We start from the raw sequence: 15,359 nt of genomic DNA on the forward strand, positions 1-15,359 counted from the left end.
AGTAACAACTGCTCTTAAGTATTCCTACCCTAAAATATTTTTTATAATCCCATAATTAATTTGAATTCCTTTTTTTTACCCTAAAGTGACTATAGATATATAATCCACTACTCCCCCTAAGCTTTGTAAATTTTTAAAAATATTACATATTTATTTTATGTTCTGAACTACTTCCTTTTTAAAAGTATACCCACTGACCATGACAACAGCTATCCCTATTTTTTTTAAAAAATTAAAGATGAGATCACTATGGAAAAATAATGAATTGGTGGCACATTCTTTTATACTGAAAAAAACTGATTCTTTTATACTGAAAAAAACTGATGCAAACTCAAACATATGGTTTGTTTTCCTTTTTTAGTATAACTTGTAGCTTGATATCACTCCTCCTTGGTGACATCTCAATCCCATCTGACTTGATGACTGAGTTTAAGCCAGGATTTTGATGGTCTATGAATTCTGAATTTTGTAGTCCTACTTTTCTGTTAATATGGACTTATTACCCACTTGCCACTTAGTTTATCAGCCAGTGGTTAAATCCATTTTCTATCAGGAAGTAAATGCCTCCACATTATCACTCGGCAGCAGGCTGCCAGCGGAGACAGCCTTGTCCCCCTCATTAGCAAGCACAGTGTATGCAGAACACCAGAGGGGAATTAAAACCACAAAAAATACCTCAGGGTGGTATTTTTAATATGAGAATTTAATTTGTAATTTCACAGATTAAGAATTTTGGCTGCATTAATCCCTTTATCAGCTCACAGCAGGCTATTTGCAGCAGCATAACCATAAGGTGATATTCATTGGCAGAAACACATCTTTGCATAACGTTAAACATCAGGAGGAGTGAAACCTTTTGAAGGGGAGAGAATAAAGATGAGAAATCATTATTTTTTTTAAAGCATGATTCTGCTAAATGCCTCTGGTAACAATTTTGAGTTACAGAAATGCTGTTTCTGTGTCTAGTAGATAATCATTATGATGCATAAATCCAGTCCCAAGAAAGAACAGTCCCAGTATTAAATACTATAGTCATTTCCATTTTGAACAACGTGGTAGTCCTATACACATGTTTACAAAACAAAGCACTCTGAGACTTTGGAGGAGACTTTGGAACTAGTTCTTCTGGGTGAAATGACTGGTTTTGGTGACTGTTATCTAGGTTGAGGTTCTGCAGACTATATTTAGAAATTCTTAACATTCAATTTTGCATTAGCATGGAGTCTTGTAAAAGTTCACCAGCTGGCAATGGCAGTAGAGCTGGCAGTACCCTCCTGTGCTTGCTTCCTTTTCAAGGAGATTTGGTAGGAGGTCTGTCTGAGAAGACGTGTTACGGAACCAATAAATGGATTGTCTTAGCAAGCAGGTGATGGTTTAGATTCATCGATTCCAGGCACCTCGCTGCATTGTCGGTTCAGGCTCCTATAGGCAGAGGGGTGGGGAGGTGCTTAAACAAAAACGGTTTCTCACAGTTCTCACTGGGAAGTTCAAGTTCAAAGTGGGAAGTTCAAGTTCAAAGGGCAGGCAAATCGGGTTCCTGGTGAGAGCCTCTCCCTGCCTTGTGAACAGCTACCGTGCTGTCTGCTCACATGGCAGAGAGTCACCTCTTTCTCACGTCCTCGTCCTATGAAGCTGCTAATCTCATCATGAGAGCCCCACCCTCATGAGCTCATCTAGCCCTAATTATTACTCAGAGCCCCATCTCGAAAGACCATCATGTTGGGGGTTAAGGCTTCAACATACGAATTTGGGAGGACACAGTTCAGTCCAGGGCACTCACAGTCTTAAAAGATAGCTCCTTAGGGAGCACTGTTTCTCTCAATGAGAAACCGGAAGCGCACAAGAATAAGGAACTTGGCCAAAAAGATAGCATTTTTAAAAATAATGTTGACAAAAGAAAAACAGTTATGCAAGCAGAAAATGAAACCAGACGGAAGGGAGAAGAGTGGGCACCAGCCTTCTTGGCCACTATAATGTATCAGACCCTGAGAGAAGACTATCAAATGTGGTCAGAGCCCTGGTTATGTAGATAGAACACTGCAGTCATTTCATGGATTATACAAAGATGAAGTTGTTTACTTATGCCAGACTCGTAGTTGCTTTGGAAGAACATATGACAATAGAGAACCTTTCTTTATTATAATAGTCCTTAAAACCCCATCAGTTTACATAATACCACAATTTAGAAGTAATGTATTAGTGTGCCAGTGAGGCAGGAATTACCAACTTATCAAGCAGGAATAATGGCACAGTTACCTGGGGATCTTGCGGTTAAAGCTGGCTAATTCTGGTGGCACCTTCTCATTCTCCCTCTGTCCTGAAACCCCAACAGCCTTGTCCCACTTCTTTACAGAGATTTAATTGCAGGGAAGTAAATGAGAGGCTGATTTAGAAGAAATTCATTACTTTTCCCAAACACACCATAGGGCACTCTCCTGTGTATACTATCAAGTGACATAAATTATTGAAGCTGAACTACCCTTGTCAAAGTAAATGAACAAAATACACTTCATAGTGCAAAGGCCTTGATTTTATTACATTCATTTGCTCATTCACAGCACTCTGATCTGCAGTGAAAAACAGCCTAACAAATTGGTGCAGTGTGAAGAGCCCTGAACTGGGAACCAGACCTCCTGGATTCTAGCATCAGCTCCACTAAGTAGCTCGGCAACTTCGGCCAAGTTCCTTATTCTTGTGCGCTTCCAGTTTCTCACTGAGAGAAACGGTGCTCCCTAAGGACCTTTCCAGCTATAAGGTTTGCAGGTTTTCCTACCCGGTCCTAAATATGTCCTAGATATTACCCTAAAACAGCATTGTGCCAGGGTAGTTCCATGTCATCTTTTAAAAGTAAAACAAGCATACACCATTTTAAATATATTTGCTGCCTGTAATTCCTAGATTTCCATTCCCTTGTGGATCCTTTTGACTCAGGCTTTTGCCCCCAAGACTCCAAAACCACTGTTTTCCAAGTCTCTATCCATTGACCCTACCTCAGCCCTCATCTTGATCCATCAGCAGAATTCAACCCTCCCCTCTGGGTAGCATTTCCTTCACTTGGATTCTAGGACAGGACTCTCCTGGGGTTTTCCTTCTGCCTCTACTTTCCAGGCTCCTGTGGGTTTCTCCTGATCTGCCAGACCTCTCACTGTTAGAGTGCCCTGGGGCTTAGTCCTCAAATCTTTCTATCTATATTCACTCCTTAGAGCCCAGATGATCTCATCCAATCTCATGATTTAAATATCATTTATACATTGACAGCTTCCAAATTTGTATCTCCAGTCCCACCTCCCCTGATTGCATATCCACCTGACTACTCAGATGCTCCATTTGGCCACCTCGTAGGCATCTCAAACTTACCAGTAGTATTCCAAAAACTGAACTCCTCATCTCTTCCCCCAGACTGGCTCCCTCTGTAGTCTTCCCCTTGTTAATAAATGGCAACATTGTTCTTCCAGTTAATAAAGGTTCTCTCAGAAGCTTTCTTTTGTCACACCCATACTCACTTCTTCCACAGACTCTGTTGGTATTATCTTCACAATATATCCAGAATCATACCCCTTCTTCTCCCTTCTCCAATATCACTGTGTTCCAAGTCACTGGTTGTCTTCTTTCAGCTGTATTTTGTTCTCAATTTATTTTTATTTTCAATATTATTTTGTATTAGTTTCAGGTGTACAACATAGTGTTAGACAATCATATACTTTACAAAGTGCTCCCCCTGATATTTCTACTACCCACCTGACACCATACATAGTTATTGCAATATTATTGAGTCTATTTCCTATGCTGTATTTTACATCCCTGAAACTATTTTGTGACTATCAATCTTCTCATCCCTTCACCTTTTTCATCCAGTCCCCAAGCTCTCCTCCCCTCTGGCAACCACTAGTCTTTTCTTGCATTTGTGAGTCTGTTTCTGTTTTGTTTGTTCATTTATATTGTTCTTTAGATTCCACATATAAGTGAATTATATGGTATTTGTCTTTCTCTGACAAATTCGTACTTCACTGAGCATAATATCCTGTAGGTCCATTAGTGCTGTCACAAATGGTAAGACTTCACTCTTTTCTATGGCCGAGTAATATTCCATTGTATATATGGACCACAGCTTTTTTATCCACTTGTCACCTATATTTTTACAATAGCCTCCTAACTTGTTTGCCTGTTTCTCTTCTTGCCCCCTGAGAGTCAGCTCTTGCTGGTTCCTCTTTCTACATTTGTACTTCCTCTTGCTCTAGATAGGTGTGGCTTGTCCTCTCACCTCCTTTGGGTGTCTGTTCAAATGTACCTACTTCTACCCCAGCATTTCCAATTTCTCTTCCTTGATTTATTTTTCATCATGACACTCACTTCCAGTTGATAGTTTATATTTGTCTGATAGTCTTCCTCTGTCTTCCCCAAATGGAATCTGTAAGAACAGGGATTTCTTTTCCTTCTGATTCGTGCACTTCAGGGTTCTGAAGTCCTAGGACAGCATGGGACTCAATAAATATTTCTTTAATGAAAGTATGGCACAAAGAAAGGGAAAAATAAAGGGTGTCCCAAAATTCTCGCAAGAAGTAATTTTGATAGAAAACACAGGTTTATAATTAAAAATTGTAATTTTTTAATTGATTCATAAAGTATACAGTATAGGGTTATGTATGGAATAGCATATCAGGTAAATGGCCTCCACAGCTTTGCTGGCACATACACACTCTTTTGTTGAAATTTTCCATGACCGTTTTGCATAAATGTGGCTGAATTTCATTGATACAATGCTCAATTTCCTCCTTCAAGGCGTAGGTGGTCGTGGGCTTGTTGGCATAAACCTTAGACTTCAAAAACCCCCAAAGAAAAAAGTCGAATGGCGTTAAATCGCATGATCTGGGCGGCCAATTCTGATCACCGAAACGGGAAATTACACAACCAGGAAATGACTCATGCAGTATTTTAATTGTTTCTCGGGCTGTATGGCATGTGGCACCATCTTGTTGAAACCACATGTCGTCCACATCCATATCTTGCAATTTAGGCACAAAAAACTGGATTATCATGTTGCGATAGCGAGCACCATTAACTGTTATTGCCTGAGCAGCCACATTTTCGAAGAATGGTCCGATGATGCCTCCAGCCCAAAATCTGCACCAAACAGTGACACGTTGTGGATGCATTTGTTTCTCAACAATCACTCATGGATTTTTCTGAACTCCAAATGCGACAATTTTGTCGATTAACCAAGCCATCAAGATGAAAATGAGCCTCATCGCTGAAGATGATTTTGTTTGAAAAATCAGAATCCACTTGTTGTTGTTCCATAATCAATTCAACAAACTCTATTCGCTGTGCGTGGTCAGTAGGCTTCAGTTCTTGAGTCAATTGAACTTTGTAAGCATGAAGATGCAAATCTTTCGTGAGAATACACTGATATGCTATTCCATACATACCCCTATACTGTATACTTTATGGATCAATAAAAAAATTTACAATTTTTAATTATAAACCTGTGTTTTCTATCAAAATTACTTCTTGCGTGAATTTTGGGACACCCTTTAGGTTGTTTTCACCAACTGAGCTGTGATTCTGAGGAGAAGACAGACTGTCCTGTCATATGTGTGTAAGTCTGTGTAAATGTGAGTGTGGCTGTGATTACTTGACTTTCAAAGGCCAATATATACTGTAATGTTCCATGTGCTAGCCTCCAGAATTGTATCTCAATAACCATTTTTATTAAAAAAGAAGATAAGAAATACATTGATAAATATGTAAATGATAACTTTTCATTCTGTCCACAGTGTCTTCTATTTTTACCATCCCAAATGTAAGATTGCAGCCAGAATCTGGAGAAAGCATGCGGGCCTTTGGGAAAAACAATAGTTATGGCAAAAGTCTATCAAACAGCAAGCACTGATGAGCACAGCATTCTCAAGAGAGCACAGGTAAGATGGCCCACTTTCCTTGGAAAATAATATTGAGTAGATGTCAAATAGATCTTTTAAGTGAAATAGTTCAGGTTTTCCCCACCTGACAAGTCTCTTATGTTCATTATGGCAGTCACTCCCAGTTCTACTGAGGAGACGTGCAGTCAGTCATTTGCATATTTTCAGGCATTTCTGGATTCTAACCAAAATTGTACTTCATTCATATGATCTGAAACAAGCCATTTAGTCAGAAGCAAACCATTCTAACTATTCACACATTCTTATTGAGGTGAGAAAAAGGTTAACCTTGGGCTGAATGGAAGCCACAGACCTGCTTTGTTTGACCCACACAATTTATTTTTTAATCAGTTGCTCTCATTTTAAAATGGGGAGATTTTACACAAAGTTTGGATTTCTGGCTTTTTTTGAAAGATCGGCAGCTCCATCCCATGCCCACAATCCAGCCGGAAGTGAGTGAGTCTGACTGAATGCTGGCCGCCTGCCTCGGGAAGGACATGTGCTCTAGGCTTTGCTCAGCTGCCACGTGGGCCACGTCACCCATTTCTGATCCCTGCCAGGCCCCTGGTACAGACCTTATCAGGGTGAAGTTTCCCTTTGTTTCCTGTATGGGACTGTGACTGCCACTATTCTGCAGATAAGGAGCATAATCTAAACAGGGCCATCGCTGGGCCTGTCCGCCTGTCCCCGTCATCACACATGCTTCACAGAAAACAAGCATAGGACAGCAACTTTTGAAAAGCCTGTGCCTCTCTTTTATTGCCAGATAGAAGTGTCTGGGTTTGGGGAATTTTGTGCCTGTGTGTGTGTGTGTATCTTTTCCTTCAACGTCACGTAACACTCTCAAGCAAATAGAGAACCAACATTTCTGTGGGGAAAGTTTCTTATTCACTAGTCCATGTTTGTTCCTTGCTCATGTGGATGTTCAGCAATTCGGTGTTCTAGTGAACTGGAGGGTGGGTACAGCATGGCTGGCGCTCCTCTTCCTTCCTCTGTCTCTTAATGGGAAAGAGGTTAACAGGCTGCATTGTCCACCTTGTCTTGTGGGTAGGAGTGAAACCCTTCACTCTTCAGGTTGTTTTTCCCTGTTGGATGCAGTTACCTAGAAGCACAGCTTCACTGCCCAGCAGCGTTTGTGCTGCCATTCTGAATTTCCATTGGTCAGACAAAGAGTGGGGCTGAGTGTTTGACCAGCGACCTCCTGGTTCTGAGAGTGGTTTGAATGCATGAGGTTGCAGCATAGACTTAAAGTATTTAACCTACATTACCATAATGAGGGCCCTGGCTTTATAAATCCTTTAGCCAATTCAGTAGAACAAAACAAAAAGTGGACTTTATTTGGGCTGCTCTCTCACACACATGCACACAAGCAAGTTTGAATTTCAATTGCAAGGCTGTGTTCTTTCTTCTCTGCTCTTTTGAGAGTTCTCCGGCCTGAGCCTGGCCAGTCAAAGCTGTTAGAACATGTGTAGATGAGGTCAGCTTCTCCTTGTAAAATCAAATCAAACTTACAGAACACAAGCCTAGCCTGTGAGGATTCAAAAATTAATTGAAAGGAGATTTTAAAAGCTGCTCAGAACTGTGATCATCAGTATTTTAAAATGTATTTTCTTTGCAGTATATTTTTTAAACTAATTTAAGGTTATATCTGCATGGTAGAAGATCTTCCTCTAGAATTATTTGATAACACAAATATCTTCTCTATGAATTTTGTCATTTTACATCAACTTGTAAAGCTTTAATATCAGTGTTTTTGTTGTTCTCTTCCAAATTTAACTACCTCAGCTTGATTAAACATTATATTAAGAAAACATCTTAAATTTTTCTTTTCTCAGAAAAGCTGCATGGAGACTGGCTTCTGAGTTTTCTGTCGGCAGAAAAAGAAATCATTTTAATTTCTCCCCTTAGTGGGTTTTTAATTTTAATCAAATGGGGCCATCTTAGAGATAAAAAATATGTAGCCTATATATTGTCCTAAGACAGCCTGTACAAAAGAACTTAGTCTGACCAATAGTTGAATATCAAATTGTAGACATGTTGAGCAAAAAAAATCTAAATAAATATAGGTATTCATAGAGAAAAACATGGAATTTTCTATATTTTAATTTTGTTTTTGATGAAATAACTGTTTAGAGCAGGATGTGGCATTTTAACTTTTCCTCAAATGTCCCAATTCTTTGTAAAGCCCAGAAAGGTTGGGAAGGAGAGGGAGGGGGAAATGGTGGGGGGCCCTAATAGACTAAGACTAGGCTAAGGTCAGCATTTCCCCATCTCTCTTGAGAGTTAGCCGGAGGGAAGTGCATTGATTCTCTTCTGTTTTTGAAATGACAAGGAGTGATAGGCAGCAGTGTTTCAGGCCCTAATTTTTCCCCAGTCCCTCAACGCCAAACTGTTTCTGTACTTGCATGCGAAGGTCACTTCATTATTTCGTTAATAGTCCTGGATTTGCATAAACTGGATAATGAGAAGCATTTTCCTTTGCAGCAGGAAGCAATTTTGGTTTCAGGGTCCTGTGACCAAATCAAATGAAAAGAAAAACCAAACGCTACCTGAGTTAAACATGGGCTAGTGCCACCAGGTGACCAAAAGACTGTGCTTTCTGCATTTTGTTATCCTCTAAAGATATTAACAGACTCAAGATCTCATAGATTGTCCCCACTTTTTATCACCATTGAAGAGTAAAATCCTCTTAATGTCCGAGGGAGCCTTCAGTGTGCATATAAATTTTCCCCAAGGAAAAGACTAGGAGCTATATTGAATATCACATCCAGTAGATTCACTTACATTTGCATACCCTGATACCAAACACAGCCCTATGTTGAGCTTAATTTCCAGTTTTTCTAAACAGACAGTGTCTACTTCTCTTTTTGCTGAATACAAGAAATAAGAGCGGCCTCTCATCTGTTAGACAGATGTCTTCACATTTTTTTCTGAAATGATATGTGCTCATTAGGGTACATCTCTTTTCAGTGAATCAGCTGGTCTTCAGAACCTATTAAATTTGTAATACGTACAAATTTAATATCTGTCTAGTGCATGAAAAAATTGTATTTGGTTCAAGTGTAAGAAGTTAGCTGCATGCAGATTTTGGTGACCTTCTCCTTGCCTTATAGAGTATTATCTTTGCTAATCAACGTTATTTAAGTATTATATGACAATGAGACAAAAAAAGTGTTAGGCTCTCTCCACTTGATTTAGTTATCAAGCAATAACTAAAAGTAGTCTTTCAGGTAAACAGAATGCATTAAACTGGATTCAATCAGTATAAATATGTGTCAATTCTAGATGATAGCCACCTAAGAGAAGCTCAAAGTGTTTGAGGAAGAGAAACTCTCAAATGAGGAAAGAGGTGGGTAGCAGAGGGAGAGGGACAGAGAGGGACCATTGAGGAGGACAGGAAGAGCTGTGCCCGGGGACAGGAGAGACCCGGAGAAAGTGGGCATGGGCTATTTTAGGGGAAGGAGACACAGATTTCCTCAGCTAATGGTGGTCTTTGTTGAGATTGCTCGGAGTGGTGGCGGGGGTGGGGGAGTAAGGCAGAACAAGCTGACAGTCCACATAGTTGCGCAAACACTCAGTGCCCCTTAGAATCCCACGGGAGCTTTCGTTCTGCCGTCTGGACCCTGGTAACTGCTCCTGGAGAAACACCCACCTGCTCTCTCCTTTATCCTGTGACACTGTGGCAGCTCACTGGTTCTGTGGCTGCATCAACTCACATCCCTTTCATCTTCTCCTCACCTCCTGGCTTCTGCAGCCTTGTTTCTGCTTATGCAGGAATCCTGCCCATTGTCGTTTCCCTGTCTCTTTTTCTGTGTTGCTGAGATCTTTTCCTCAGACTCAGTCCCTCCTCAGAAGCAGTTCTGATCGGGGTCGTCATCATTGTGAAGTAGAGAGCAAGGCTGTTTTTTTCAGTCACCCCAGAAGCCGCTGGCTGACTAGACCACCCTTGGTCAGGCACTGAGCCCTGATCCAGTCAGCTGAGCTGGGGCCTAGATGGCCAACCTTTACTTAAGGAACCCCTCAGAAGAGGGCTGAAGCACGCTGTGTAGTCTGAAGGTACCTTGCCTGGCACTACCAAGGAAGGAAACAGCCAGTACAAAGGGGCACTCCAGTTTTCATGGAGTAACAGCATCCTCATTTGTGTGATATTTTTGACTAAAGGTCTTCTTTTATTGCTTAGAGTATTACAAATAGTAGTACATATGTCTCCTTTTCCCCCCACTGACTTCCCCCCAGCTTCCCCTACCCCTGGCACATGTCCTCACCCCCACCCCTAGTGTCTGTGTCCATTGGTTATCCTTATATGCATGCATAGAAGTCCTTCAGTTGATCTCTTACCACCACCACCCCAACCCTCTCCTGCCTTCCCGCTATAATTTGACAGTTGGTTCGTTGCTTCTTTGTCTCTGTATCTATTTCTGTTCATCAGTTTATGGAGTTCATTATATTCCATAAATGAGTGAGATCATGTGATATTTATCTTTCTCTGACTGGTTTATTTCGCTTAACATAAGGCTCTCCAGTTCCATCCATGCTGTTGCAAATGGTAAGAATTCCTTCTTTTTTACCGCAGCATAGTATTCCATTGTGTAGATGTATCACAGTTTTCTAATCCACTCGTCTTCTGATGGGCACTTTGACTGTTTCCAAATCTTAGCTATTGTAAATTGTGCTGCTATAAACATAGGGGTGCACATATCCTTTCTGATTGGTGTTTCTGTTTTCTTGAGATATATATACCTAGGACTGGTATTACTGGGTCAAATGCCAGTTCCATTTTTAGTTTTTGTGGAAACCATAAAAATCTTAGAAGAAGCCACAGGAAGCAAAATAGCAGACATTTGGCATAGCAATATCTTTACCGACACAACTCCTAGGGCAATGGAAACTAAGGAGAAAATAAACAAATGGGACTACATCAAAATAAAAAGCTTCTGCACAGCAAAAGAAACCATCAACAAAACAACAAGAAAGCCCACTGCATGGGAGAACATATTTGGCAATGTTATCACCAATTAGGGCAGGGGCCCTCAAACTACGGCCCGCGGGCCACATGCGGCCTGCCGTAAACATTTATCCGGCCCGCCAGGTGTTTTTGCCGCTGCTGCCTGTCCTGCTTAGCAGCCAACTCGTCCCGGGCTCGCAGTGCGCATGTGTGGAATGTCTGAGGGACAGTGAACTGGCCCCTTGTTTAAAAAGTTTGAGGACTTCTGAATAAGGGTTTAAGCTCCAACATTTACAGGGAACTCATACAACTTAACAAAAGGAAGATAAACAATCCAATCAAAAAATGGGCAAAGGACCTAAATAGACACTTTTCGAAAGAGGACATACAGAAGGCCAGGAGACATATGAAAACATGCTCAAAGTCACTAATCATCTGAGAGATGCAAATCAAAACAACAATGAGGCACCATCTCACACCTGCCAGAATGGCTATCATCATCAAATCAACAAAGGACAAGTGCTGGGGAGGATGCAGAGAAAAGGAACCCTCCTGCACTGCTGGTGGGAATGCAGACTGGTGCAGCCACTGTGGAAAATGGTATGACGTTTCCTCAAAAGACTAAAGGTCTTTTTAAGCCATGTTGTATTTTCATACCTTTAGTCACAAAAGGAGACACTACCAATCAGTACTTATCACAATGTAAGAAATTCAAGTTTGGGATCTAACTTTCTTTCAGCAGCAGGAAGGCTTCTGATTTTTTTTCTGTAAGAACTATTATTTTCTTCATGAACCTGCAAATTTTTTTCCTATCAAACGACGACAATTTTATTGTCTGTTGTCTCCTGTGGTTGACAAGACTAGTTCTGGAAACAACAGAGAGAGGGGGAAACAAACCTCAGTGTTTCTTAGAGGTTTTATCTGAAAGAATCCCTGGTTTTTGTCATTACCCCTTCATTGCTGCAGATTAAAAAATACATCTTATTCAGGAAATTGACAGTGCTTCAAACCACAAATGCAGAATGCTGAGAAGAGGCTGGAATGTGGTTTAGTTTCCCTGCCCTACCTCCACCCCCTTTCCTTAGTTTCCCTCTACCCTGGTGTGTCTGTTATCTCCTCTAAACCGATGCAAATTGGTAGGCTAAGGAAGTTTGTCTCTTCTCTCCTCCCTCTCCCTTCTCTGCCTCTCCACTTCTCCCTGTGTTCTGCACCATCACCACCAACCCTGTGAAGGGGTTAGCAAAGGACTCTAAGGCCTTTGCTACCTAATCTGCTTAATTATGTCCTGGGAATGTGACAAAGCAGAGTGAAAGTAAAGTTAAATGTATCATGCTTCATCCAGAGTACATTTTTAAGCATTCATTTCATTTTTTTCTATTGACATAATTTCAGATTTATAGAAAAGTTGCAGAAATAGTAAGAATAGTACAAAGAATTCCTGATACCCTTTCCCCATTTTCCCCAAATGTTTGGATTTTACTACATTTGCTATTCTCACACACAGACACACACACACACAGACAAACACAGGCATGCACAAATGTGTGCACATGCATATTGTTTTTCTAACACTTGGAGTGCGGGAAACGAGTTAAGTCGGCTCGCGTGAATTGCGCGTACTCCGCGGGAGCCGTCTTTAACTCGGTTCATATAGATTTTGCGGTGGAGTGCGGGAAACGTGTAAACTCGGGCCGATTGTAACTGCGTATTACCAAATATTTGTTTGTAATCCACCCTTTTGGTGGATGGAACAAAACCAAAAGACAGAGCCATCTTATATTTTGGCGGGAAATTCACCCGCACTCCAAGTGCTAAGCTATTGTTTTAACTCACATGACACTCCATTACCTTTAAATATTTCAGTGTGTTTTTCTTAAAAAATTCAGAGTGATATTTTTCAAACTAAAAATAATAATAGTTTTTGCTCTTTTCCTTTTCCCTTCTCCGATTGAGAGTTTTTAAAAGCAAAAAGACTAAAAGACAAGAAGCGTTTTATGTTTCACAGATTGGTTCATCAGCCATGGATGCTCAAAACTTGGCTATATTTTTGTGATTCGGTGTTTCAAGTCAGATGAGCTTTCAAAGTGGGGTGGGGGAGGTTATGAATAAAAACTGCAACTTGTATCGCTGTCTTTTTAAAACCCAAATTAATTTCTTAGGGACTATTTAGCTAGCAGCATAATATGAGTGAAGCTTTCTTGTAAAAAATAGTAGACACGGGATGTGATGTGGCTAGTAAGCCAGATGTCTGTTAGAGTGCTTGGCCACACTGTTATGAAGTTAGCAGTCACATAGATTATAGCAAGCAGTTACAATCAGCTCAGGTGCTCGATTTTCCTTTTTATTTCATGGCGAGTCTTATGAATTTGGGATACAGAGGGAATCGTCTATGCCCTAAGTGCACTGTATTGTATTATTAATACCAGGGTAGCAGCTGAGTCCCACTAGACAGTCTTTGTGGTCTGCGGATACTCTAAGAAGTGTCTGAGCATGAAAGGAGGCTGTTTGAGTTGAAGTGGGCTGATGGTCTGAGATGACATTTGAATGCATGGAGGACAATGTCTAAATGATAATGTCGGGAAGGGAAGGCAAAAAGAAGCTTGAAACTATTCCCATTGTCCCACGATGCTCATCACTCCTCCTGAGATAGTCCTCACGTGGGAGCTTTGTCTGGGTAGAAATGGGGAGTGGGGTCAGGGAGGGGTGCACGCTGGGGCTCTGGGACAAAAGCCAGGGATTCAGGGCCTTAGACACATTAAAATTCTAGACAGATAGCAAATGTTATGAAAAGCTCAACCCAAATGTATTTCATGTCTAACAAAGTTAAACATTTTAGCTAAATTATTACAAGTATAGTTAACAAAATGTTTGCAATACACTGAGATGCTTCTATGAAATAAAGCTTTTAAGAACATCAAATCAGTTGTGCAAATGAATAATTTACCAAGTCTCTTTTGGAATTTTGGATAGCTGTTTCCTACACACACACACACACACACACACACACACACACACAGGCGCACGCACACACGCACACGAACATACACACTCTGTATGCTCACACAGCCAATAGAATAATTGCTAGGATAGCATCATAGATTAGTCAAAGGGTTGCTTTCCACCTATGGAAATAATGCACAAACTCTCAAACAAAAAAAAATACAAAAGTTGGAGAAGTTGATGGAAATTTAACTCATAATAAATATCACCATATATGTCAAGCATGGAATCAAATACTGTGGCTGTTGCCCTGGCCAGTGTGGCTCAGTTAGTTGGGCACCATCCTGTGCACCAAAAGGTTGATGTTGGATTTCTGATCAGTGAATATGCCTGGGTTTGGGTCAATCCCCAGAAGGGGCATGCAGGAGGCAGCCAGTGGATGTTTTACTCTTATGTGGATGTTTCTATCTTTCCTTCTCCCTTCCTCTCTCTCTCTAAAAATTAAAAATATATATATTAAAAAATACTGTGACTGTTAACTTCCATTTTGGGGTGAACTTTTTTTCTTTAAATTATCACCATTCTTTTAATGTAGTTTGCTTTATGTATACTGCCCTTGGATTTTTAATTGCTCTGGATTATCATTTTCAATGCAATTAGTAAAATGCCCTCAATTACATATAATAATTACTGTAAATGGGACTATTGGTCTAATTACTATAAAGGGGGAAAGATGTGTGATTATCATGTGCAATTAAATCATGTACAGTATTTATTTCACATTATTACATAGAGTGGTGTAATGATTAATTATGTTGTATCATTTCTTGGTCAACAAATCTACTTTATATTAAGATACCTAGAATTGTGATCCATTGTCAAAGGTCCATATACCCGATCTTTCTTCCTAACATCATTGAGCTACTCTGTGGGCTGAGAACCCACCAAATAACTTGCACAGCAAGAAAATCTAGAAGGGAAAAAATTTTTTACCTCATTAATAAGAATGCCCATGTTTTCACTGTTAAATCCTCCTTGAGCCAAGTGCCATGTTCAACCATACCTGTTTGTTTTTATGTAAATGAGCATAAATCAACACCCCTAAATGATGGTAACATTTAAAACATGCCTGGGGTGGGGTGGGGGGAGGTCTTCCTTCACTGTGGCAAACATGATAATCACCCCTAGTTTACAAATGCACACTTAACGAGCTTATAGCACATAATTAATTCTGCGAAGGTTGCTGTTTGACAGAGAGGGATTGTGGGAATTGCATATTGATAGTGGCAGGAGAAATACATCTATTTTCTCCACGTCAGGTAGGGTGTTCTTGTGTTCTTTAGAAACTGGCACATCTCAGAGGTGTTGCTCTCGAAATGATCTCAGGATGGAAAGAAATCAGTAATTACAGAGCCAGGCATTCAGTTGTGTCCTAATTTTCCCACCAGTTTTTCAGTGTTTCAGCTGCCTCGGAGACTTAAAGTATTCTCATTAGGTAGCTGCAGAGGCAGCCGCTTGCCTACTCCCTCATTCTCTCACTCGCATTTCTTTCTTCC

General features: G+C 40.5%; 1 protein-coding gene across 1 annotated transcript in view; it reads left to right on the forward strand.

Annotated features, from left to right (window-relative positions):
- Positions 1-15,359, forward strand: part of CDK14 (cyclin dependent kinase 14) — a 513,373-nt gene that overhangs the window by 430,564 nt on the left and 67,450 nt on the right. Inside the window, exon 14 of the mRNA XM_006084938.3 lies at positions 5,775-5,918. Coding sequence (XP_006085000.1) covers positions 5,775-5,890 — 116 coding nt within the window. The 3' untranslated portion in view covers positions 5,891-5,918. The remainder of the gene's footprint in view (positions 1-5,774; positions 5,919-15,359) is intronic.

Source organism: Myotis lucifugus, unplaced genomic scaffold (assembly GCF_000147115.1).
Source record: "Myotis lucifugus unplaced genomic scaffold, Myoluc2.0 scaffold_15, whole genome shotgun sequence".
Taxonomy (NCBI): Eukaryota; Metazoa; Chordata; class Mammalia; order Chiroptera; family Vespertilionidae; genus Myotis; species Myotis lucifugus.